The sequence below is a fragment of the Mustelus asterias genome, chromosome 12 (genome assembly GCF_964213995.1).
Source record: "Mustelus asterias chromosome 12, sMusAst1.hap1.1, whole genome shotgun sequence".
Classification (NCBI taxonomy): domain Eukaryota; kingdom Metazoa; phylum Chordata; class Chondrichthyes; order Carcharhiniformes; family Triakidae; genus Mustelus; species Mustelus asterias.
In genome coordinates this window covers 60680645-60704178 of record NC_135812.1, presented here as the reverse complement: position 1 = coordinate 60704178, position 23534 = coordinate 60680645, and the positions used below count along the sequence as shown (strand labels likewise).

The following is a 23534-nucleotide window of genomic DNA, read 5'->3' as shown; positions in this document are numbered from 1 at the left end:
CCTTCTACACTGTACTGATTCTATGTTCACCACACCTCAGGCAAGGGGCAAGCTTGAATAACCTCAGCCCATACGAGAATTGAACCCGCACTGTTGGCATCGCTCTGCATCACAAACCAACCACCAGGCCAACTGAGCTAACAGACTCTGCACTGAGGGAGTACTCTACTGTTGGAGGGGCTGTTTTTCAGAGATACTAAACTGAGGTGGCTGTAAGAGATCACATGGTGCTATATCAAAGAAAAAGTTCTCGCTATCTAATATTTATTCCTCAATCAACATCACTAAATAATTATCTAGTCATTATTACATTGCTCTTTGTAGGATCTTGATTTGTGCAAATCAGTTGCTATGTTTCCAACATTACAACTGTGACTAAGCTTCAAAACTATGAAGCACTTTAGGATGTCCCAGGGCTATGAAAAGTGCAACATAGATGTCACTTATTTCTTTCTCCACATGATTCAAGATAGAAAGGGGGAGACAGTGACATAATCGCTGGACAAGTAATCCAGAGAACCAAGGTAAAGCTCTAGGGACTTGGGTTCGAACCCCGCCACGGCAGATGGTGAAATTTCAATTCAAAATAAATCTGGAATTAATAGTCTAATGATGACCATGAAACCATTGTTGATTGTTGGAAAAACCCATCTGGTTCACTAATGTCCTTGAAGGAAATCTGCTGTCCTTACCTGGTCTGGCTTACATGTGTTTCCAGATCCCAGCAATATGGTTGACTTAAATGTCCTCAGGGATGGGCAATAAATGCCAGCAACGCCCACAGCCCCCAAATGAATAAGAGTTGTACACGACAAATCAGAGGTGATCTTATTGAAACATGTAAGGTCTTGAGGGGACTGTATGTGGTGGACAGCAGGAGCTTGTTTCCTCTTGTGGGAAAACTAGAACTCAAGGAAATAGAGGTCTCCCTCATCCCAGAGATAAGGAGAAATGTTTTTCCTCAGAGGATTAGCATAGAATTCTCTTCCTTGTGGAGGCTGGGTCTTTAAAATTTATTCAAGGCTGAGTTAGCTAGATTTTCTTTTAGACAAGGGAGTCAAGGGTTACAAGGAGCAGATGGGAAAGTGGAGCAGAGACCACAACCAGACAGCCACGTCTTATTGAATGGTGAAGGAGGGGCAAATTACCCAATACTGCCCCCAACTGCAATGCAAGTCCATGTGTGGAACAGCAGTAGTTTAAGCAGGTTGTGCAGCCATTCACACTGTAGGATTTTCAGATACAAACTGTAAGCTAAAAGCTTTAAAATGAAATCACATCTAAAACTGATAACATTGAGCAAATAAAAGGTTAGGACATACACGTGAAGAAGGTAGAAACCAAAACATGCTGAATAAACTACTTAATCATTTAACAGTGCCTCACAATTATAAAATTATTGTTACAGGGCCATTGCGATTTATCAAATGTTGTTAAGCACAGTTAAAATCCAATTGCACCTAATTTAAATCACTTAAATGATTACAACTTCAAATGCTGATGTGGGAATGGGGAAGTTGAAAAAGTTAAACATTTCGTTGAATGCCTGGCTGGTTGGGAGAGGGTGGGGCTTGAGGCATACCTGTGCCAGAAACCTAATGACAGACTACCATTTTAGGATTTCTGCACAAATCTGTATCTAGAACCATAGAATGGCTGCAGCACAGGAGGCCATTTAGGCTCCATTCCGCTCTCTGCGAGAGTAACTCACCAAGTCCCACTCTATCTGCCCAATATCCTGGAGTTGCGTTTAGTGGCAGTGAACACTGACAGTTCACCATCAGCACCTTCCACACAAAAACACCTGGCCCTATTCGTCTTACAGATATTGGTTGAGGGGTCAGGTCACTGGGGACAACTCTCCTGCACACCTTCAAAATAGTGCCATGGGATATTTTACAGCCATCTAAGAGGGCGGGCAGACAAGGCCTTGGTTCTATGACTCATCTGAAGAACAGCACCACTGACAATGTCGCTCTCCCTCAGCATCACATTAGAATGTCAGTATAAATTTTGTATCTGGAGTGGGATTTGTACCCACAACTCAGAGGCGAAAGTGCCAACGGTGAGCAGCAACTAGCTTAACCTGATTGAATATCTGAGTGTTAATGGTTAGGGAAACCTTTGGTTCAAATGAAATAAAAATACCCTCAGGGATACATGGTCAAAATAAATGTATGGGTGAAGTCCAGAACATTTCTTCCTTTTATTATCAGATTTATTTTATTGTATTATGGCAATTTGTGATGTATGTATTGCAGTAACTGAATACAAATAAAATACATTGAACTGAGAAATAGTGAACTCAAAGCACGCTGGCAACATCATCCAGGAAAAATGTCAAATCTACAGCGAGTGGCAACATATATAGGATTTAATGAAGTGCAACATGATGCACAATGGTGTCTCCGATAAACACTGAGAAACGTAAATGGAGACTGATGAATTCGGAGACAGTGTACGACGCACAGGAGAATATTAATGAACTATAATTCTATGCTGCAGATCTTTCATTGTACAGCAATTCATTCAACATTGTAAACCTGTTGCCTTTATTCAACAAAATCTTGCTCCCTCAGAAGCAATCTACATTCTGCCTCTTCTTCTATTCCTTATTTTTTTTTAAACTCACTTCTAAAACTCCCCTGGGAATGTGATTTTATTTCAACCACAGAATGCCACTTTTGTGAAACTTATTGTTCAAGCTAATAATAAAAAAAATAAAATCAAATAACAGTTAAAGAGAAACTCCAGTTGATCGATCCTCCCCCTTCTCTTCACTTCAGTCCTCCATCCCCATCCCAAAGCTTCCAATCTGCTGAGTTGATATTCAGCAGCTATCGAGGTAGGGTGTTAATATGGAGACTGCCTCTCCACCTCACTCTCATTCTTCACAACACCACTCAAATCCTACCTCTTTGACCAAACTTTTGGTCATCTGACCTATTTTATCTCTGCCTATGGCTCCAGATCCAATACTTGTGCATCGTCCTGTGAAGCACCCCAAGAGAACTTTCATGAGGTTAAAGGCGCAGTATAAAGATATGTTGTCATCACCGTCCTGTCGTTGCCTGGATAGGAAAAAGATCATGGAAAAGTTGCAGGAAACATTGTTATACATGAGAGGGAGGCAGAGGTATTATCACATGAAGACATAACAGCAGGTTGGCACAAATATAGAACAGAAGGACTGGTCGACAAGTTTGCAAAATATTAATTTTGCACTTTAAGATGAGCAATTTTACTGTGTGCTATTTTCTCTTACTTGCATGTCAACTGAGGGCAACCAATTCCATGTCTCCAATGGCTTTTTCCTGGTACCAATTAGAATTTTGAATATACCGACATGCTTTCAGCAGGAATTAAGGGAACGGACTTTGGAGTTTTCTCGTGAAGCTAGAGCTTTATTCAAACAGAAGCTGTCAGAGGTTAAAATGTTGTTTTGAAAGTTCCCATACACATGGTCGAAGACTGCAACCTCACCAAGTGTTTTGTTACCCAATTAGTTCAGCCCATCAAATCCTCCACATTGGCAGGAAGAGGAAAAACCCTTCCGACAATCATTTAAAACCAACACACCCCGACCCCAAAGTCTGTGTCCAGAATATCCCTGAGTGCACTTGGAACAGCCAGCTGTCCAAGCCTCCAACAGGGTCAGGGGTAGACATCCACAGGCAGTTTGAATTCCTTAAAGGTGTAGAAGGAGATATCTCCATTATCCACCACAGCAAACACCACAGGGACTTCACCACTCTGAAAGGCTAGCTTCTTCATCACACGTAGGTCTGGCACCGGCCCATCAAAGCTGTAGATACATCAGGCCAAAGCAGAAAACGTTAGATAGAAAAGAAATGAAGACTCACATTCATATAGCATCTTTCACCATCTGTCACCAATGTCCCAAAGTGCTTCAATCAATTAATTACCTGTGAACTGTGTTCACAGTTATCTGTTACATCTACCTGAGTGGGCAGACAGGGCATCAATTTAATGTCTCATCCAAAGGTTCACACCTCTGACAATGCAGCACAACCTCAGTACTGCACTGGAGTGTCAGCATAGATTCTGTGTTCAAGTCTCTGGAGTGGGGCTTTAATCCACAATTTACAGACTCAGAGGCGAATGTGCTACTAACTGACCCACGTCAGCCACATTAGGAACTAGAAAACTTAATGTTGAGCTGGGATGTCAAGCTTTGTGATATCCAAGGCAAAGGAAAATTTACAAGTGTGATGTAGTTTTCATAATAAAAAAGTGTTTTAGACTGAAGACACAGCTTCTGTCCTGGATCTCTTCCCCATACACTAAGTTTCAAGATGTGACAGGAGATATTATAGAGAAAGGACAAGGCAACAGAATAAGACAACTCCAGAAGAAGGACATTGCCAATATAGGCAAATTGGGCCACACAACCTCCTTTTATGCTGGCATTTATCTGATCCAGTGGGAGCAGCATTTTAATTCTGGATCAAATCAAAGGGAATAAATAACATTACCTATTATTTCAACTGGAGCTAAGTCAGAAGCAGTCTCTCCATTGTGAAAGTAATGGTGTTCTAATGAAAGGCCATTAACTTGAAACGTCAACTCTGTTTCTCTCTCCACAGCTGCTGCCTGACCTGCTGAGCGTTTCCAGCAGTTTCTGTTTTTAATCTCCACTACTAAACTTCAGTTTAGAGGCTGGAGCTCAGCTCTGTATGAGAGGCAGTCAGAGCAAGTCAGAGTGTAGAATCATGATTCTGAATGCTAATTAAATTATTGGTCCTGCATATTTCATGGTTAGGAGCACAACTCAGGGCAGACAGATTGGGATTCAATTCTTGGCAAGTGTACAAATGTACAGATAAGCAAATTACAAATTAATTGGCTGAACCACAAAGAGGGATTTGTACCATTGTTTAAGAGCATTGACAAGTACAAGAGATATTTGACTTGAATAGCCAGGCATCAACAGCAAACACATCAAATAACACAGACTCAACATGATTATGTTCCAGAGTGTGGTTTTCAGTTCCCTGCATGAATCTAAGGGTAGAGGTTCATAATTTAACACATTATGCCCGGGTATCATTCCTTCAATCCACACCATGAATAGGGGCAGAGGGGGAAATCAGATCACCATGATAACTCCCACATACTGACAGTGACTGGTTTAAGAATGCATTCACAGGGAATGGGAACAACTGGCCTATTAACTTCCATGCTTGTCAGTGAGTTCACAGAGCAAAATAAGATTTTTAAAAACAATTTGTTTCTGTATTGCACCTTTAACACAGAACAAACATTTCCAAGGTTCTGTGCTTCGTGAGATATGGTCAACAACTCGATCCTGTACGGTACTATACCTGCAAACACACATTCTTGAGAAGGGTTTCCCAGGCTGGGTTTTACGGAATTCTGCCACAGCATCGGCCTGGTACACATCGAAGGAGATCTTCATCTTCTCAGGAGCCTCCTGCAACCTGAAAAGCAGAGTTGGGAAAAGGACAAACTAATATACACATCAAATAGATAGCAAAGAAATTGTGTTAATAAAACATTGTTCACAACATCCGGATGTCCCAAAGCATTTTACAGCCACCATAAAACTTTTTACGCTGGAACTCTACCAGCTCGTCCGCCATGGAATCGTAGCGGGCGAGGGTCCGACAACGGAAATCTCCATTGACCTTGGGCGGGAATTTCCAGTCTCGCCTGAGCCAGGCTGTAAAATGTTGCCCATAATGTGGAATCGAAAGAAATGCCATTCTGCCCACAGCAAAGGCTCACAAACAGCAATGAGATAAATGGCCAAATGATCTGGTTTTAGCAATGTTGGTCAAGAAATGAATATTGGGATAATTCCACTGCTCTTCCAATAATGCCACAGCATCAGTTACGTCCATCTGAGAGAGCAGACAGGACCTCAGTTTAATATCGCACCAAGAGACGTCACCTCAGAGAGTGGAGCACTCCCTCAATACTGGAGTGTGAACTGAAGTTGTATGCTCAAGTCTGTGTAGTGCAATATGTAAATACAATCCACTGACTCAGAGGAGAAAATGCAGCCGCTGAGCCAAGGCAGCTTCTAACAGCAATGATAGTCACAGAGAAAAATGCTGGGTTCCCCAATAATCAACTGTTAATCATCAGTTAATACCACTGATGGGGTAGATGGACACCTTCCCTTCAAATGTTCATCACGATGGGTTAGAATGAAGAAGCCCTTCAGCATGTTTTAGCTCGACCTTGCAGAATAGCAACTCTACCATCTTCCCATTACAGCTTTAAGCAGTTTCTCAAATCAGTGTGGTGTCCTGGCCTTAAGCACCTTTGTCGGCTTTGAGCTGCTGATCGCCCACTATGAACTAGTTTGGTCCAGTCAATAGGTGGGAGGAGGGAATCAGGGACAAGTGCACGGAGCTAGTGGTGGGGCATGAAGCTAATCAGAGCTACCCATAATCCAGAAGTGTGTCCTAACCATGCTGGGTTGGTTAGGATACACTAATGGGGGAAGCACCGGCAAGAGTATCATCACTGGATTAGTAATCTAGAGACCCAGGGTAATGCTCTGGGGACCGTGGGTTTGAATCCCACCACAGCAGATGGTGAAACTTCAATTTTAAAACGAGTCATACAGTACAGAAGAGGCCCTTTGGCCCATTGAGTCTCTACCAACAAAACAACACTAAATCTACACCAATCCCACTTTCCAGCACTTCGCCCATTGCCTTGAATGTTGACATTTCAAGTGTTCATCCATGTACCTTTTAAAGATTGAGAAGTTTCCTGTCTTTATTAACCTCCCAGGCAGTGCATTCCAGACTGACCACCACCCACTGGGTGGAATTTTCTCCCTCGAATCCCCTGTAAACCTCCTGTATTTACCTTAAAATTATGCCCCCTTGTCATTGATCCTTCAACTAAGGGGAATAGCTGTTTCCTATCCACTCTGCCCATGCCCCTCATAATCTTATACACCTCAATCGTGTCTCCCCTCAGCCTTCTCTGTTCTAAGGAAGCCTGTCCAGCCTATCTTCATAGCTCAAATGCTCCATCCCAGGCAACATCCTAGTGAGTCTCCTCTGTACCCCCTGCAATCACATCCTTCCTATAGTGAGGCGACCAGAAATGCAGAGAGTATTCCAGCTGTGACCTAACCAAAGTTTTGTACAGCTCCGACATAACCTCCCTACTCTTATAACCTATACCACAACTGATAAAGGCAAGCGTCCCGTATGCCTTCTTACCCTATCAACCTGGAATTTAAGTCTAAAATTGACCATGAAACCATTGTCAATTGTTGTAGAAACTCATCTGGTTCACTATTGTCCTTTAAAGAAGAATCTGCTGTCATAGAAATCATCATAGAAACCCTACAGTACAGAAAGAGGCCATTCAGCCCATCAAGTCTGCACCAACCACAATCCCACCCAGGCCCTACCCCCATATTCCTACATATTTTACCCACTAATCCCTCTAACCGACACATCTCAGGACACTAAGGGGCAATTTAATCATGGCCAATCAAGCTAACCCGCACATCTTTGGAATGTGGGAGGAAACGGAGCACCCGGGGGAAACCCACGCAGACACGAGGAGAATGTGCAAACTCCGCACAGACAGTGACCTAAGCCGGGAATCGAACCCAGGTCTCTGGAGCTGTGAAGCAGCAGTGCTAACCACTGTGCTACTGTGCCGCCCCAAGTCCTTACCTGGTCCGGCCTACAATGTGGTTGACTCTTAAAAATGCTGTCTAAAATGGCCTAGCAAGCCACTCAGTTCAAGGGCAATTAGGGATGGACAATAAATGCTGACCCAGCCAGTGACAATTAAAAAAAACGTGAGTCGACTAACTATTCACAACCACAAAACGAAACACCCTGTCTCTGGTCTGGTTCCAGAAGATGCAGCACTGCGATAGGAAAGGATTAAAGTGTCAATACAGTGCAATAAATCCCATGTGACCAAAGGTAACACTCAGTGAAAACTTACCAAGGAGTTTTATCCAAGATGTGGGCAGACTGCATGATGCAGATGTGTTGCTGGAGTTCTCCTTTGAGAGGAAGAAAATAGTAGATGATTATAAATTGTAAAAAGACTACGTATACAGCAGCTTGCACAACCTCAGGTCACAAAGCACTTCAAAACCAGAGCTAATGAAGTGGAGTCACAGTTCTGGTGTCAATGTGCATACATGGTCTTACAAATAGCAATAAGAAATGAAGAATCAATCTATTTTCAGTGATACTGATTGAGGGATAAACACTGCCCAAGCCACAAGGAAGAACATCCCTGATCCTCTTCAAAACTGAGCCATTGGACCTCTTACGCCCATCCAGGGGGACAGACAAGGCTTTGGTTTAATGCTTCATCTGAAAGACTGCACCTTCTACATAGGAATATAGGAGCAGGAGTAGGCCATTCAGCCTGCTAAGCCAGCTCCGCATTTTGATACAAGAATGGTTGATTATCCACTTCAATACCATTTTCCCACATTATCCCCACACCTTGTCTCATTAGTATTTAGAAATCTGTCACAACTTTAAACATTCTCAATGACTAAGCTTCCACTGCCCTCTGCAGTAGAGAATTCCAAAGAATCACAAGCCTCGGTGTAAAGTAAATATTCCTCAACTCAGTCCCAAGTGATTTCCCCTTATTGTGAAATTGCGCCCCCTGGCTCTAGTCTCTCCCCAATCAGGAGGCATGTACCCTGTCTATCCCTTTAAGTATTTTGCAGGTTTCAATTAGATTACCTCTCATTCTTCGAACCTCTAGAGAATATAGGCTCAGTTTTCCCAGACTATTCATAGGACAATCCCACCATTCAGGAACAAGTCTGGTGAACCTTCATTGCATGTCCTCTATGACAATAATATCCTTTGAGGTAAGAGAACCAAAACTACCTATAGTACTCCAGGTGCAATCTAACCAAGTTCCATATAATTAAGACAGACGTTTGCGACCCCTGCACTCAAATCCTCTTGCAATAAAAGCAAACATTTCAGTCACCTTCCTAATTGCTTGCTGTACCTTCATGTTAGCTTTCAGTGACTTATTGACAAGGACACTCAGGTTCCTTTGTACATCTACATTTTCTAATTTCTTACCATTTAAGAAAGACTCTGTACATCTGTACCTTCTACCAAAAGTGGATTAACTCACATTTTTCCACATTGTATTCCAGCTGCCTTGTTCTGTCACACTCACTAAGACCATAAGACTTAAGAGCGGAAGTCACCCATTCAGCCCATCGAGTCTGCTCCACTGGTTTGACAATCGTCAGCTCGACTTCTCCACCATATCCCCATCACACTTGATTCCCTTATTGATTAAAAATCTAACTCTGCCTTGAACTTACTTAACTCTATAGTTACATGGGTACGATGGGTACAGATGGATATGGGCCAAATGCGGGCAATTGGGATTAGTTTAGAGGTTTTTTTAAAAAAAGGGCGGCATGGACAAGTTAGGCCGAAGGGCCTGTTTCGATGCTGTAAACCTCTATGACTCTTAACAACCTCTACAGCCCTCTGCAGTAAAGAATTCCACAGATTCACTACCCTCAGAGAAAAAAATTCCTCCTCATCTCTGCCTTAAATGGGTGACCCCTTACTCTGAGATTATGTCCTCTGGTCCTAGACTCTCCCACAGGGGAAACAACCTCTCAGCATCTACCTTGTCAAGCCCCTGAAAATTCTAAATGTCTCAATAAGGTTGCCTCTCATTCTTCTAAACTCAATGAGCACAACCTACTCGACCTCTCGTCATAAGAAAACCGCCCCATGCCCAGAATCAACCTAGTGAACCTTCTCTGGCTGCCTCCAATGCCAGTATATCTTTCATTAGATAAGGGGACCAAAACTGTTCAGTATTCCAGGTATGGTCTAACTAGCAACTTGTATAGCTTCAGCAAGATTTCCCTATTTTTATAATCCATTCCCTTTGACATGAAGGACAACATTCCATTTGTCTTCCCTATTCACAGTAACTTCATTGCAGAGTTAATGTAAGCCTACTTGTGATAATAAATAAACTATTACCTGCTGAACTTGCATGTGAGCTTTTTGTGATTTAAGTCTGTCCAAATCCTCTTAAAGCTGCATTGCATCTTCCTACAACACACATTTCCATCTAGCTTTGCGTCATCTGCAAACTTGCAATTACACTTGGCCCCCCCCACATCTATATACTGTGAACAGCTGGAGCCCAAGTACCGATCCTTGTGGTACCCCACTAGTCACAACCTTTCAAGGCGAGAATGACCCATTTATTCCTACTCTCTATTTCCTGCCAGTGAGCCAATCCTTAATCCATACCAGCATGTTACCTCCCATCCCATGGGCTATAATTTTGCTGAACAATCTCCTATGGGAAACTTTATCAAAAGCCTTCTGAAAATCCAAGCACACTACACCCACTGACTCTTCCTTTATCAATTCTGTAAGTAACATCTTCAAAAATGCCACAGGTTTGTCAAATATGATTTCCTGTTCCTATATAATCTTTATAAAAGATTTTAGCATTTTCCCTACTACTGATGTAAAGCTCACAGATCTGTAGTTCCCCGTTTTCTCTCTCTCTCCCTTCTTAAATAGTGACCTGACATTTGCTACCTTCCAAGCTGCAAGAACCATCCCAGAATCTGTAAAATTTTGGAAGATGATCACTAATGCAAACACCATCTCCATACAATACCCTGGGATATAGAATATCAGGTCCTAGGGACTTATTAGTCTTCAGTTCCATTAATCTTTTAAAACACCACCTTTCTACTAATACCAATTTCCTATAATTCCTCATTCGCCTGCATCCCTTGGATCTCCAAGGAAGATACAAGAAATCTCCCAGAATTAATGATAGGCACAAAATAATCATTTAGCTCATTTGCCATTTCGCTGTTCCCCGTTATAAATTCTCCTTCCTCTCCTGTAATGGACCCACAAATGTCTTACCAAACATTTCCTTTTTACATACCTACAGAAACATTTTTTTGCTGGTTTACATTCATAGTCTATTCTCCTTCCCTTTACCAATGTCGTGGTCCTCCTTTGCTGTATTCTAAAGTGCTTTCATGCTCAGATTTATTTCTATTTCTGGCAACTTCATAGACCTCATCTTTTAACCATATACAATCCTCAATTTCATTTGTCAGCCTGACTGGCTGACTGAATTTCCTTTTAGATTTTTGTATAACCTGCTGAGACACTGAGCTCTAGTCTCTGGAATGGAACTTGATCCACAACTTTCTGACTAAGGGACAAGAGTGCTACCAACTGATCTGATTTATTGTCACATGTATTAACATACAGTGGAAAGTATTGTTTCTTGCGCGCTATACAGACAAAACATATCGTTCACTGAGAAGGAAACAAGAGAGTGCAGAATGTAGTGTTACAGTCATAGCTCGGGTGTAGAGAAAGAAACATGACAGATACTGAAAGTGCTAGGGGTAAGTTATTTGGGTCCTGGTAACCCGCTGGTGCCTTGCCTTTTGTTTATGCACCATTTTAAATTTTGTTTTAAAAAATTGCACACGAACATGCCCGGCCAAGACTGTAACCTTCTCCCGGGTCTCTGTTTGTGCTCTGATGTACAGAAAGAAATGTGGACGAAGGACCTTTGACTGTGTAAGCAACTGTGATCAGGTTCTCTGCAGAGAGTAAGCCCAGCACTCTATACATCAACCAGTAACATCCAACTCAGCCCTGACTAACAATCAGCCTGTTCCCACCGGAATATACATTTTGACTAGCATTCCTTTGTGGACTATGATGGTTCCCTGACTGCCATTCATTTGGGTTACACAGATAGTTGAGAAATGTTCTGGTGGATCCCAGCTGTGATTATCTTTGATGTCTCACATGTGTCCAGGCAGCAACAGTTTATAATAATCATTTTGTGTATTTCAGATTATAGAAATATTCCTAACCAGTGACATAATCAAGTTTTGTGGTGATTTTTTTTCCCAGTGTGCCTGGGAAATCAAAGTCCAAATGGGGATTTTTCAAAACATTTGGCTGGTAAAAGCCACTCAGTCCATTGCTACCTCATCCTTCCAGAACACCAACCTTATTTTCAAATTATACATAGTTTTTACTGCACAACATACAGAGGAAAGCTGGTTTAACAGCTCATCTTCAAAATCACCTTTAACAATGAGGTTCGAGGTCCAAATACTGAAGTAGGAGTCAGAATGCTACCAATTGGATCAAGTTGGTACTTTGAAAGAAATCACTGCTTTCAGAAGTGGCCCACTATATATGCTGTGCTGACAATCGCCGTGCTAACAGGGATCAGGATTGAATTTCCTTGGGGGCATCAGGAATCTATTCAGGGTCTCGAGCCTGTGCATCTCGGCAGTGCACCCACTAAAGCAACTTTACATGAGGTGGCCAAAATGGATTCACTGTCCAATTAAGGATGGCAGACAGAACAGGGATCCACGAGGCCAATTGGACAGAGGCTGCAGGACTGCCAGCACCATTGGGACAGAAGGTGAACGCAAAAAAGATAGCCCAGTGATGTTAGGGTAATCCGTGCAGAGGGGGAACCATCCGCAAGAATGTTTCTGGCCGTGGCTGTGCCCGTTTCAGCATGTGGCTTAGTCAAATGGACGTGGAGACTAATTTCTGATACTCTTCCAACTTTCCACTGGGAGGCTACCTCTAAATTGTTGCTGGGCTCAGGACTCAGCCAGGGACCTGTGCAACATCAAGAACTTCCATCAGTGTGGGAAAATGAACCTCAAGTGGCTGCCCATCTCCATTGGGCAGGCTGCCAATTCCTAAGGCAGCTTGCCCCTGGGAAACTCACCTGAGACAGCTTCGGATAGCCATCCCAAGAGGGATTCCCATTACTTTCCTGACTCATTCCCATCTCCAATTCCCGTTTCATGGAACCAGGAAAATTCAGTCCACAGAGTGCTGGAATTCCTCTCTTGGAAGTGCCTGGTTACACAGGAAGAAAGTGAAATTATAGACTGATTCACTTGCTTACAATTGCCCTGCTGTACAGCACCCCACCAGTGACTCTGCAACTTTCTCCAGCATGAATCAGCACCTTCACTGTCAACCATGGTTCCGTGGCAATGCTCCCGTTTTAGAGTTAAAAGTTTGTGAGCTCAAGTGCCACTCAGAGACTTGGGATCATAATCTAAATGGATGCTGCAGTACAGCAAGGAGTTCCGCACTGGCAGAGGTGAGGAGACGTTAAACCAAGTCCCTCTCAAGTGGATGCGAAACATCCCATGGTATTATTTTGAAGGACGGATGCACTGGGTTGCATTTACCTCTCGAACTTCACAAACTCAGATTATTTGGTCATGATGCATATGCTTGCTGTGCACAAATGGGCTGCTGCATTTCCTACATTATAACAGTGACTATACTTGAAAATTATCCCATTAACCATAAAAAGTTTTGAAAAATTCTCAGGTCATGAAAGATGTTACATAAATACAAGTCTTCCTTTTGGGGAAAACAGAGGGGGAGAGGGAACAACAAATTTTACTAAAAACATGTCAAGAAGCAGACAAAGCTTCTATACATTCACCTTTGGCTCCACTTTAAATCTCTCTGAATTGGAGATTAATAAAATAATAAAGTATAGATGCTCTGCCACAGCATATGTGCCAACATTTAACAGGATTACAATTCTTCCTTTTCAAAAGAGTTTTGAAAGCACCAAGAAATTAACAAGCTGACAAAACAAAGAACAAAGAAAATTACAGCACAGGAACAGGCCCTTCGGCCCTCCAAGCCTGCACTGACCATGCTGCCCGACTGAACTAAAACCCCCCTACCCTTCCAGGGACCGTAACCCTCTATTCCCATCCCATTCATGTATTTGTCCAGACACCCCTTAAAAGTCACTATCGTATCTGCTTCCACTACCTCCCCCGACAGTGAGTTCCAGGCACCCACCACCCTCTGTATAAAAAAAGCTTCCCTCGTACATCTCCTTTAAACCTTGCCCCTCGCACCTTAAACTTTATGCCCCCTAGTAATTGACTCTTCCACCCAGTATGAGAAGCAATGATGATGAAGCACTTGAGGAACATTATGTGATAGGCTCATGTTTTAAAGAGTCCCCGAATTTCTGCTGGTAGTTGTTCCAATCACTAGTTGGAATATCGGTGTAGCCCCCCTAAGTGAAACGGTGTGAAAGTGGTTTCTCTGGGGTGGCTCATCGATCTTGAGCCAGCTTTGGAGAAGCCCCCCTCCCTGCGGAAACCTGAAGCCTACTGAATGACCCAGATTTCCATCTCCCTACCTGGTGAGCAGACCTGGCCTGGTTTGAAAAGCGGTTGCACCTTGTCCTTCCAGAGGTGGGCAGGCAACTTTTTATTCCTGGCACGCTTCCACCTGAGCAGCTCCTTGTATTCCTTCCAGTTGGAGCACTGCCTCACCCGCTTGTCCCTATTGACATCTGTTTTGTACCTGCTTTCTCGCTTCATCCTCTCCCGCTCTCTCGGGGACAACTTTTCACTCTTTAGGTTTATTTTCTGCTGCCAGGCAGTTTCGTCGGAGGCTCGGCCCAGTACGTTTGGCGGCAGGAGCATTGGGTCAAGTGCCGCAAACTTGGTCTGCGGGCAGTCACGTCCAACATTGGGGAATTTTATCTTGCTGAAGTCCCACTTGGGTTTCCTAACAGATGCTGAACCACCTCGTGGGCTCCCAGGAGAAGATGTGACGGAGCTCCCAGACACTTGTTGAGCACAATCCATCCACTCCGGCTCAGCCTGTCTCCCGCTGATGCCTGATGGCCTGTTGCCACTCTCTTGCAATTTGTCTGCTTTGGTTTGTTGTGGTTCAAGAGCTGGTTTAGCAATGTCCTTCTCCAGGGCCTTGCACATATCATCCTGCTGATCGACCTTGCCCTTCTGCTGCCCTTCAGTAATGCTGCAGCTAGACCCGGCCTCTGCAGGTGAGTCAGAATGGCTTTTCTTGGATCTGAAATAGTTTGTTGAAATAAAGTTCCTGTATTAATGTAATATTTATCCAAATAATGGGAAAACACCATATTTTTTCTTATTCGTTCATGGGATGTGAGCCTCGCTGGCTGGGCCAGCATTTATTGCCTATCTTCAAGGGCATTTAAGAGTCAACCACATTGCTGTGGCTCTGGAGTCACATGTAGGCCAGTCCGGGTAAGGACGGCAGATTTCCTTCCCTAAAGGACATTAGTGAACCAGATGGGTTTTTCCAACAATCGACAATGGTTCCACGGTCAAGATTAGACTTTTAATTCCAGATTTTTTTTATTGAATTCAAATTTCACCATCTGTCATGTTGGGATTTGAATCTGGATCCCCAGAGTATTATCCTGGGTCTCTGGGTTACGAGTCCAGCAACGATACCACTACATCAAATTAAATCCTCTGCTGTAACCATTAACAAACATTCAGAGGGTTACAATCTTAACTCAACAAAACAGACTTTGAATATTTGTCTTGTCAAATGGCTACATGAGAGGCCTTGTGAGGTCCAATGTGGTAACTGTGACAACCTTGGGCTATGGAGAGGTTAGTGGTACCGACTGCTCTTCTCACACCTTCTTAGGGGTTATTGTATAAGGGTGGGCCTAGAGCTATTGTATAGGGGAGGCCTAGAGTCTAGTAGAAATGTCCTGGAGATTAGCTCTTTGTATGGAACAGGCCCCAGGGATTGGTAGGGACAGAAGTTTAGGTCTTGGACCAGGACCGAATAGACACCGGAGCTTGGCAATGATGGGGGTGTGGGTGTTTGTACACAACATCACACAGGATGTAGAATTCAGGATTCATTGCTGTTAGTGAAACATGGAAACAGGAGGACCAGGAACAATCAAATGAGTGAAAAGGTGGAGCTCATTCACTAATATTTAGCAAGGATAGGATCGGATTAGTTCAAAGTTTTAAGCCTTGGAACAATTGATTCATACTTTAAGTAATAGAGACACCCACTAGCACTCAAAATAGTTAAGAGAAATACCCTGCATCATAGTACCCCTACAGTGCAGAGAGAGGCCATTTGGCTCATCGAGCCTGCACTGACTAAAATCCCACCCAGATCGTAACCCCATAACCCCACATATTTACCCTGCTAATCCCCCTGACATTAAGGGGCAATTTGGCATTGCCAGTTAACCTAATCCACACATCTCTGGACTATGGGAGGAAACCAGAGCACCCAGAGAAAACCCACGCACACACGGGGAGAACATACAAACTCCACACAGTCACCCGAGGCTGGAATTAAACCTGGGTCCCTGGCGCTGTGAGGAAGCAGTGCTAGCCACGGTGCTGCCCATGCCTACATGCTTTTAGTAAATATGCTTCTGGGCAATTTATGACTCATGGGAACAAAAGCCTCTCCCCTGCAGTAAGAATTGCCACCGCACGGTAAGACTAATGCAAGAATGGTTCTGAGCAATGGAACCCGAGTCTCTTCATGGGACTTTTATTGATGAAGAATGGGTAGTGAAGAGGGCACCCTTTAGAACCATTAACTAATCAGAGAAGCTTCTGAAGGGAATAGTCACACAAACAGAAGGAAATAAGAGCACTGGGTCGAGTTTGTTTTTTTATTCCCAAACAAGATGACGCATACCAATCTTCCTCACTGAAAGAGGACTGGCCTACTGCCCGGCGTGACTCAACTATATGAAAGAGAGAGGAAGGGAGTGTCTCCATCAGCACAAAGTACAAGATTCCAAAATGTGGTTTGCAAAACAAGATGAGTTGGTGCGGACATCAAATCGGTGGGGGAAGCCAGGAGGGGAATTCTTTTTTTTAAACAAAAACCAGTCGCTAAGTCTGACAGTTTGAAAAGTTGAAGTCACGCAACAACCAACTGCGGTAACTCCTGCCAGATCACTCACTGCTGAAATATTCTGGCCATAACTTCAATTAAAAACAAATCTGGAATTAAAAGTCTAATCTTGACCATGAAACCAAACTTCAAGAGTCAAGACAACAGAAGGAAGAACAGCAGCATTTTAAAAGGAGACTCCAGAGTTTCTTTCCTGCCCATTTTCTCTCCTGCCCTGGTGTTGGCCCTTTGCTGGGGCAATCACACAGTTTTTTGACTAAGCTGAGAGACAGCAGGTGTTGGCAATGAAGCTCATCACACCCACACAGGCATATTCCAGCAAGAGTGCAGGGGGAGCTCAACAGCAACCAGGTGGAGAATCTCTGGCCCATTTTTCTCATCCTAGCCCAATAGTGCAGAGATCAGTTTTAGCATCCCCATCGCAATGGTTAGTTAGGGAAATATGCTGCATGCCTTCATGTTTTAACTGATTGTGCTCTCAGGCAAATGTGACTCACTGGTGCAAAGTTTTTCCGATGGAGACAAAAATTGACAGCCAAATCAAAAGATTGTAAAATGAAGAATTCACACAAAGTAAAATGACCCTCTTGTGCTGTCATTCTTACTCCTACTTCGGTTCCTCTGTTTCTGGTATTTGTTATAACGCAGGAAGAAATGTTCTTTTTGTGGTTTGGGATTAAAGGGCACTGTTCTGGCACAGCAGCGAGCTTTGCAGCCTCATTGCACCTGGCCTGAGAGAGCCTGATGTTGACACTGCGTTGAAGCTGGAACAAACCTCGCCCTGCCCAGCATCAACATAAGAACTAGGAGCAGGAGTAGGCCATCTGGCCCCTCAAGCCTGCTCTGCCATTCAATAAGATCATGGCTGATCTTTTCGTGGACTCAGCTCCACTTACCCGCCCGCTCACCATAACCCTTAATTCTTTTACTGCTCAAAAATGTATCTATCCTTGCCTTAAAAACATTCAATGAGGTAGTCTCAACTTCTTCACTGGGCAGGGAATTCCACAGATTGACAACCCTTTGTGTGAAGACGTTCCTCCTCAACTCAGTCCTAAATATACTCCCCCTTATTTTGAGGCTATGCCCCCTCGTTCTAGTTTCACCCACTGGTGGAAGCAACTTCCCTGCTTCTATCTTATCTATTCCCTTCATAATCTTATGTTTCTATAAGATCTCCCCTCATTCTTCTGAATTCCAATCAGTATAGCCCCAGTATACTCAGTCTCTCCTAATAAGCCAACCCTCTCAACTCCGGAATCAACCTAGTGAATCTCCTCTGCACCCCATCCAGTGTCTGTATGCTCTCCCTTCTGACAACAAAATTCAACCAGAAGGGAAAATCTACCATGATAATCCTAAGACTTCTACTCAGGCTCTTGTGAGACTATCATCATCTGGTGGCCCATTTTAATAAGTGTTTTCATTGCTGAAGAGCCTGTTCATTACCCAGCCTCCCAATCCTTGCCTCAATACACACCTGGCTCCACACTGGCTGTGACTCCGTTTCCTCTTGCGATGGTGCTTTTCTGTGTCACCGTGAGAAGAATCCAGGTGTAGCTTTCGCTCATAGGAACTGAAAATGGTACTTAAAAAAGAGAACTTGCATTTATATAGCATCCTTCACAGCATCAAAGCACTTTACAACCAACGAAGTACACTTGAAGGTGTAGTCAAGGTTGCAATTTAGGAAGTGTGGCAGCTAATTAGCACGATGTGGAGATGCCGGCGTTGGACTCCGCTCCATCTGACGAAGGAGCAGCGCTCCGAAAGCTAATGGCATTTGCTACCAAATAAACCTTTTAACCTGATGTTGTTAAAACTCTTACTGAGCTAATTAGCACAGCATACAAGGTGATAATGACTAGATCATCTGATTTAGTGAAGTTGGCTGAGGGATAGATTTTGGCTCAGAACACTTGGGGAGAACTCCCCTGCTCTTCTGCAAATAGTGTTACGGAATCTTTTACATTCACCTCAGAGGGCAGTTAGAGCATCTTGGTTTACAACAAAAATGATATTTCTGACAATGCAGCCTTTCCTCAACACTGCACTAGATTGTCAGCATAGAATCTGTGCTCCAGGCTCTGGAGTGGGATGAATGCATCGTGTTTGTCAAATGGAAACTTTGACCTGCTTCACCATCAATAATAAGAGAGTGTTCTGCTGCAATTAAAGTGGTGAAACACGACCCAGTTTCTGACCATTCTTCAAAAATGAAAACTGCTATCCGTAAAGTGACCATGAAGCTATTGAATTGTCATACAGAAACACACTGATTCACTAATGTCCTTTAGAAAAGGAAACAAAGTCTAGCTTCCTCAGTCTGGTTGATATTTGACTTTAATCCCACACCAACTTGTGGTTGGCTTGTGACTGCCCTCTGAAATGGAATAGAGGGTGTGCAATAAATACTGATCTTAGGCTGCACTCTTTTTTTTCCTCTGCTGACACGTTCAAGGATTATCATGGTTCATGTGAACTGTATCTTTCTGCTCATTTGAAAGACCATCCTGCTCAGAATTGTTCCTCGGTACCTCATTAATAAGATGTAACAATCCAAAGTAAAAGGAAAGGGATTGTTTAGTGCATCCTCCACTTACAACACAACTTAAATTTAAATGTATGTGGTTACACCACAGAGGTTTGGAAGAGAAGGCTGGTGTGAGAAAGTGAGAGAGTGAGGGGCATGCATTAAGGAGCACAGTCAAAAAAGACATGCTGACAGAGAAAAGCCTTTACCTGGGATCAAACCGCATTATAACATAACCCAGTCTTTTCAAGTGGCTGTAAACCTTCAGAAACAAGAAAAGAAAGAAGTTAGAGAGAATATCGTGAAACTGTATTGTCAATTAGTACAAAAGTAGAATAGTGTGGACACTGGAAATCTGAAATAAAAACAAAATGCTGGAAATACTCAGCAACTCCGGCAGCGTCTATGGAGTGAGAAACAGAGCTAATGTTTCACATCGATTGACCTTTCATCTCAACTTCTTCCAGTCCTAATGAAACGTCATTAATCAGAAATGTTAACTCTTGTTTCTCAGTTTTCAGATGCTGCCAGCCTCCAGCCAGTGTTACATAAAGAGGATTAGGCAGTGAATCACCCCCATCATAGCAGAGTAGTAATAGATAAACACTCCATAACTAATTTTTTTGTGCAAAATCCAATGCGAATAGAAAATTTACAGCCCCTGCATTTTTAACTCAAGTTGTGTACATTATTTCTAAATTAGGTATATTAATTAATAAGTTATGCAGTTTGGTCAACAGAACTAAAGATTACTTTTTCCCCTCAAGAAAAAAGTCCATATCTTTGTTGCCCATATCACATTAACTAAAATCTCCAGAGCTGTGGCTGGTCCATGGGAATAGGAGGTGGTGTTTTTGGTAAAGATCTTGTGGTTAAGGGAAGGCAGTGGCATCGTGGTATTGTCACTGAATCAGTAATCCAGAGACCCAGCGTAATGCTCTGGGGACCCAGATTCGAATCCCACCACGGCAGATGGTGAAATTTGAATTCAATAAAAATCTGGAATTAAAAATCTAATGACGATCATGAAATAATTGTTAATTGCAATAAAATCACATTCTGTTCACGGATGTCCTTTAGGAAAGGAAATCTATCGTCCTTATCTGGTCTGGCCTATATGTGATTCACCAACCACAGCAATGTGGTTGACTCTTAAATCTCCCCTCAGGGATGGGCAATAAATGCTGGCCCAGCCATCCAAATAAAAAAAAACATGTGGCTAAATGATTTGCCCAAATTCTGCGCTTGTGATCTCGGGTCTCCTTCTGCATCTATCCAATATTTTATAAACAGTTAATCACGTTCATCGGGTTTAACAATGTGAACAGGTTTGCAGAAACACCAGGATCAATCCCTGGTCTGGGCTGGGGTCTGTTGATCTCAACCAAGGCAGCAGTCAGGATTTGCCTCAAGCACAAGGAAGAGGAGTAAAGAATACCTGATCTCTCCCTCCCTATCGCCATCAGTGTCTCCTGGTGAACGAGGACACAATCAAATAACCTTCTGATGCTCACAGTCATCAGACAATGGCCACCTGGGTGGGGGTTCCCAGCACCCACTGGTTTGCACCTAGCCAAGAGTAAACAGCAGCCTGCCTCATCATACAAGGTTCAGCAGTAGAAGAAAACCTTTATCATTTCACAAAACAAAGTGATTGAGCACAGCTCAGTCTAAAGGAGAGGGTGAACATCGGTAGTATGTGGTGAGTGGTGATTATTTACATAGGATCAGTTCAAAATGCCTTCGGAGTAAGTGAAATGCTGCAATACACGTTTTTGTCACCTGAGGAATATGTATCAGCACTGTCTTGATGTCAGTGGACAATGTGCATAGGAGGAGCGATATCTCAAGAGTCCCAGATAATGTTAGTCAGAAGCCCTGCGGCTCCTCCCCTCAGTTTTTTCATACCGATGGCTCATAGATTATTACATGTTCCAAAGAAAGCAAAAAAAACAACTAGCTGGTGCTGCCGATGATTTGAGCTGGGGGCTGTGGCTGACATGTGGCTGTTGAATATCAGGTCACTTCCACTACCTGGTACTGTTCCAGTGGAATGGTTCTGGCAGACAGTAAAATCTCGTACGATTCCTGAATGGACAGCGGCAGTTCTCTGTAATATATCTGTATGGACCCCTGGAAAGCAGGTAAACTGCAGTTAAGTATTTATTCAAACAGGAGGCCTTATAGAGAGAAACTATAGAAAACAGGTAACCTTAGCATTAGTTTAGTGCAACAACAGGATGATAAAACGCTTCCGATACATAAAGCGCAGATGGACCCAGGAGCACAATAGTGAGGTGATTTTAATCCTGTGTGCACAGCGGGCAGTTAAAATGGTCACAGTGGCTTACTGGCTGCCTTCCTGTAGGTTGCAATTTTAATAACTCTTGTTGAGCAGGCAAGGAAGGCCAGATATCAGAAGGCAGCGGGATCCAGTTTTAAGTATGAAGAGTGAGTTCCAATGATATTGTGGAAGCGTTACTGCAATTTTAATCTGAGCTACATGAGTGAAACTGTCATGGTTTCCTCGCCAGGTAAACCCAATGCAACAGGACTGGGATCACAAAAGGCCAAGAGAGAGTCAACTAACTTTAACCCCTTTTTTTTGGTTTCCTTGTTAAAGTTAAAATTAGTTTATTAGTCACAAGTAAGGCTTAAATTAATACTGCAGTGAAGTTACTGTGAAATTTCCTTAGTCGGCGCCTGTTCAGAATAAGCAAGGGTACTAATCAGGGCTCCAAACGAAGCATTGAGTTTCCCCCATTTCCCTCGCCCATCCCGATCATTTACCAGACTGCAAGGGAGCATTCCTGCAATGACGTCCTCCTGTCAGCTGAATTCCCTCCCCTACCTGCCAGCCAGCTGGCTCTCCCCAGTAGATTTGGAAAGGAAACTGATATGAGCCACGCAAGCAAAGTCTAGGGGTTAAAATTCCGCTGCGGTGGACAACGCAAAATTCCCTCCACTCCGGCCCTACAACAAACAATTCCCACTGGAATTCAAATCCAAACTCCGAAAGTCTTCAATGCGACAAGTCCCTGCCAGCCATTCAGTGCGATTTCTCCAGAATCCTTCCCAAAATGGGAAAGCGTTGGACGAATTTATTGAAGACTTTTGAAGAAGTCTAAACCAGAGTGGATAGAAGGAAACCAGTAGATGTGTTGTATTTGAACTTCCAGAAGGTGTTCAACAAGATACCTCACAAAAGGTTACATCATAAGATAAGAAGCTCTGGTATTAGAGGTAGTATATTGACATGATAGAGAATTGGCTAATGGACAGGGAACAGCAAATGTGGAGAAGGGCTTCTTTTTCAATTTGGCAACCTGTAACCAGTTCCAGAGGGATCTGTGCGGGGGCCACAACTGTTTACAATCTATATTGACTTGGAGCAAGGAAGCAAATGTACTTTAGCTAAATTTACAGAAGACAAAAATATGTGAAAAGGCAAGTTGTGAGGGGGATACAAACAGTTTACAAAGAGATATTGATAGATTAAGTGGGCAAAAAGTTGGCAACTAGAGCATAATATGGGAAAAAAGGAAGTTGATAATTTTGGAAGAGAGAACAAAAGAATTGAGTATTATTTAAATGGAGAAAAACTGCAGAAAGCTACAACACAAAGGGACTTAGGGGTACTTGTGCATGATAAACAGAAAGCTCGCACACAGGTGCAGCAGGTAATCAGGAAGGCTAATGGATGTTGGCCCTTATTTAAAGGGGGTTGCAGTATAAGAGTAGGGATGTGTCGCTGCAACTGTACAAAGTACTGGTGAGACCACATCTGGAGTACTGAGAGAAGTTTTGGTCCCCTTATTTAAGGAAAGATATTATTTCATTGGAGGCAGTTCAGAGAAGGTTCACTAGGATGATCCCCGGTATGCAGGGATTGTCTTACGAGGAAAGGTTAAACAGGTTGGGACTCTACTCACTGAAATTTAGAGAAGAGTAAGAGTTGATCTCATTGGAACATATAGCATTCTTAAGGGCTTGACAGAGTAAATGCTGAGAGGATGTTTCTCCTCAGGGGAGAGTCGAGGACCAGACAGCACAGTCTCAGAATAAAGGTGCACCAATTTAAGACCGAGATGAGGCGGAATTTTTTCTCTCAGAGGGTTGGGAATCTGTTGAATTCCTTGCTTCAGGAAGCTGTTGGGGCAGAGTGCTTGTGTATATTTAAGGCTAAGACAGATAGGTTTTTGATC

At 43.1% G+C, this 23534-nt stretch overlaps 1 protein-coding gene across 6 annotated transcripts in view; it reads right to left on the bottom strand.

Annotated features, from left to right (window-relative positions):
- Positions 1–2192: 2192 nt before the first annotated feature.
- tsen54 (TSEN54 tRNA splicing endonuclease subunit) overlaps positions 2193–23534 on the bottom strand; it is a 30472-nt gene continuing 9130 nt past the window's right edge. The window contains exons 5-12 of one of the 6 annotated variants that reach the window (XR_013499125.1): positions 21364–21462; positions 19539–19591; positions 18277–18384; positions 14257–14936; positions 12799–12932; positions 7975–8035; positions 5346–5462; positions 2212–3805 (exon numbers count right to left, since the gene is read on the bottom strand). Coding sequence is in view for 5 of the 6 variants with exons in the window: in XM_078225319.1 (XP_078081445.1) it covers positions 3655–3805; positions 5346–5462; positions 7975–8035; positions 14257–14936; positions 18277–18384; positions 19539–19591; positions 21364–21462 (1269 nt within the window). In the remaining variant the exon portion in view is untranslated. Of the gene's footprint in view, positions 3806–5345; positions 5463–7974; positions 8036–12798; positions 12933–14256; positions 14937–18276; positions 18385–19538; positions 19592–21363; positions 21463–23534 lie in introns of all 6 variants that reach the window. The other 5 variants (XM_078225319.1, XM_078225320.1, XM_078225323.1 and 2 more) reach the window with 5 other exon arrangements.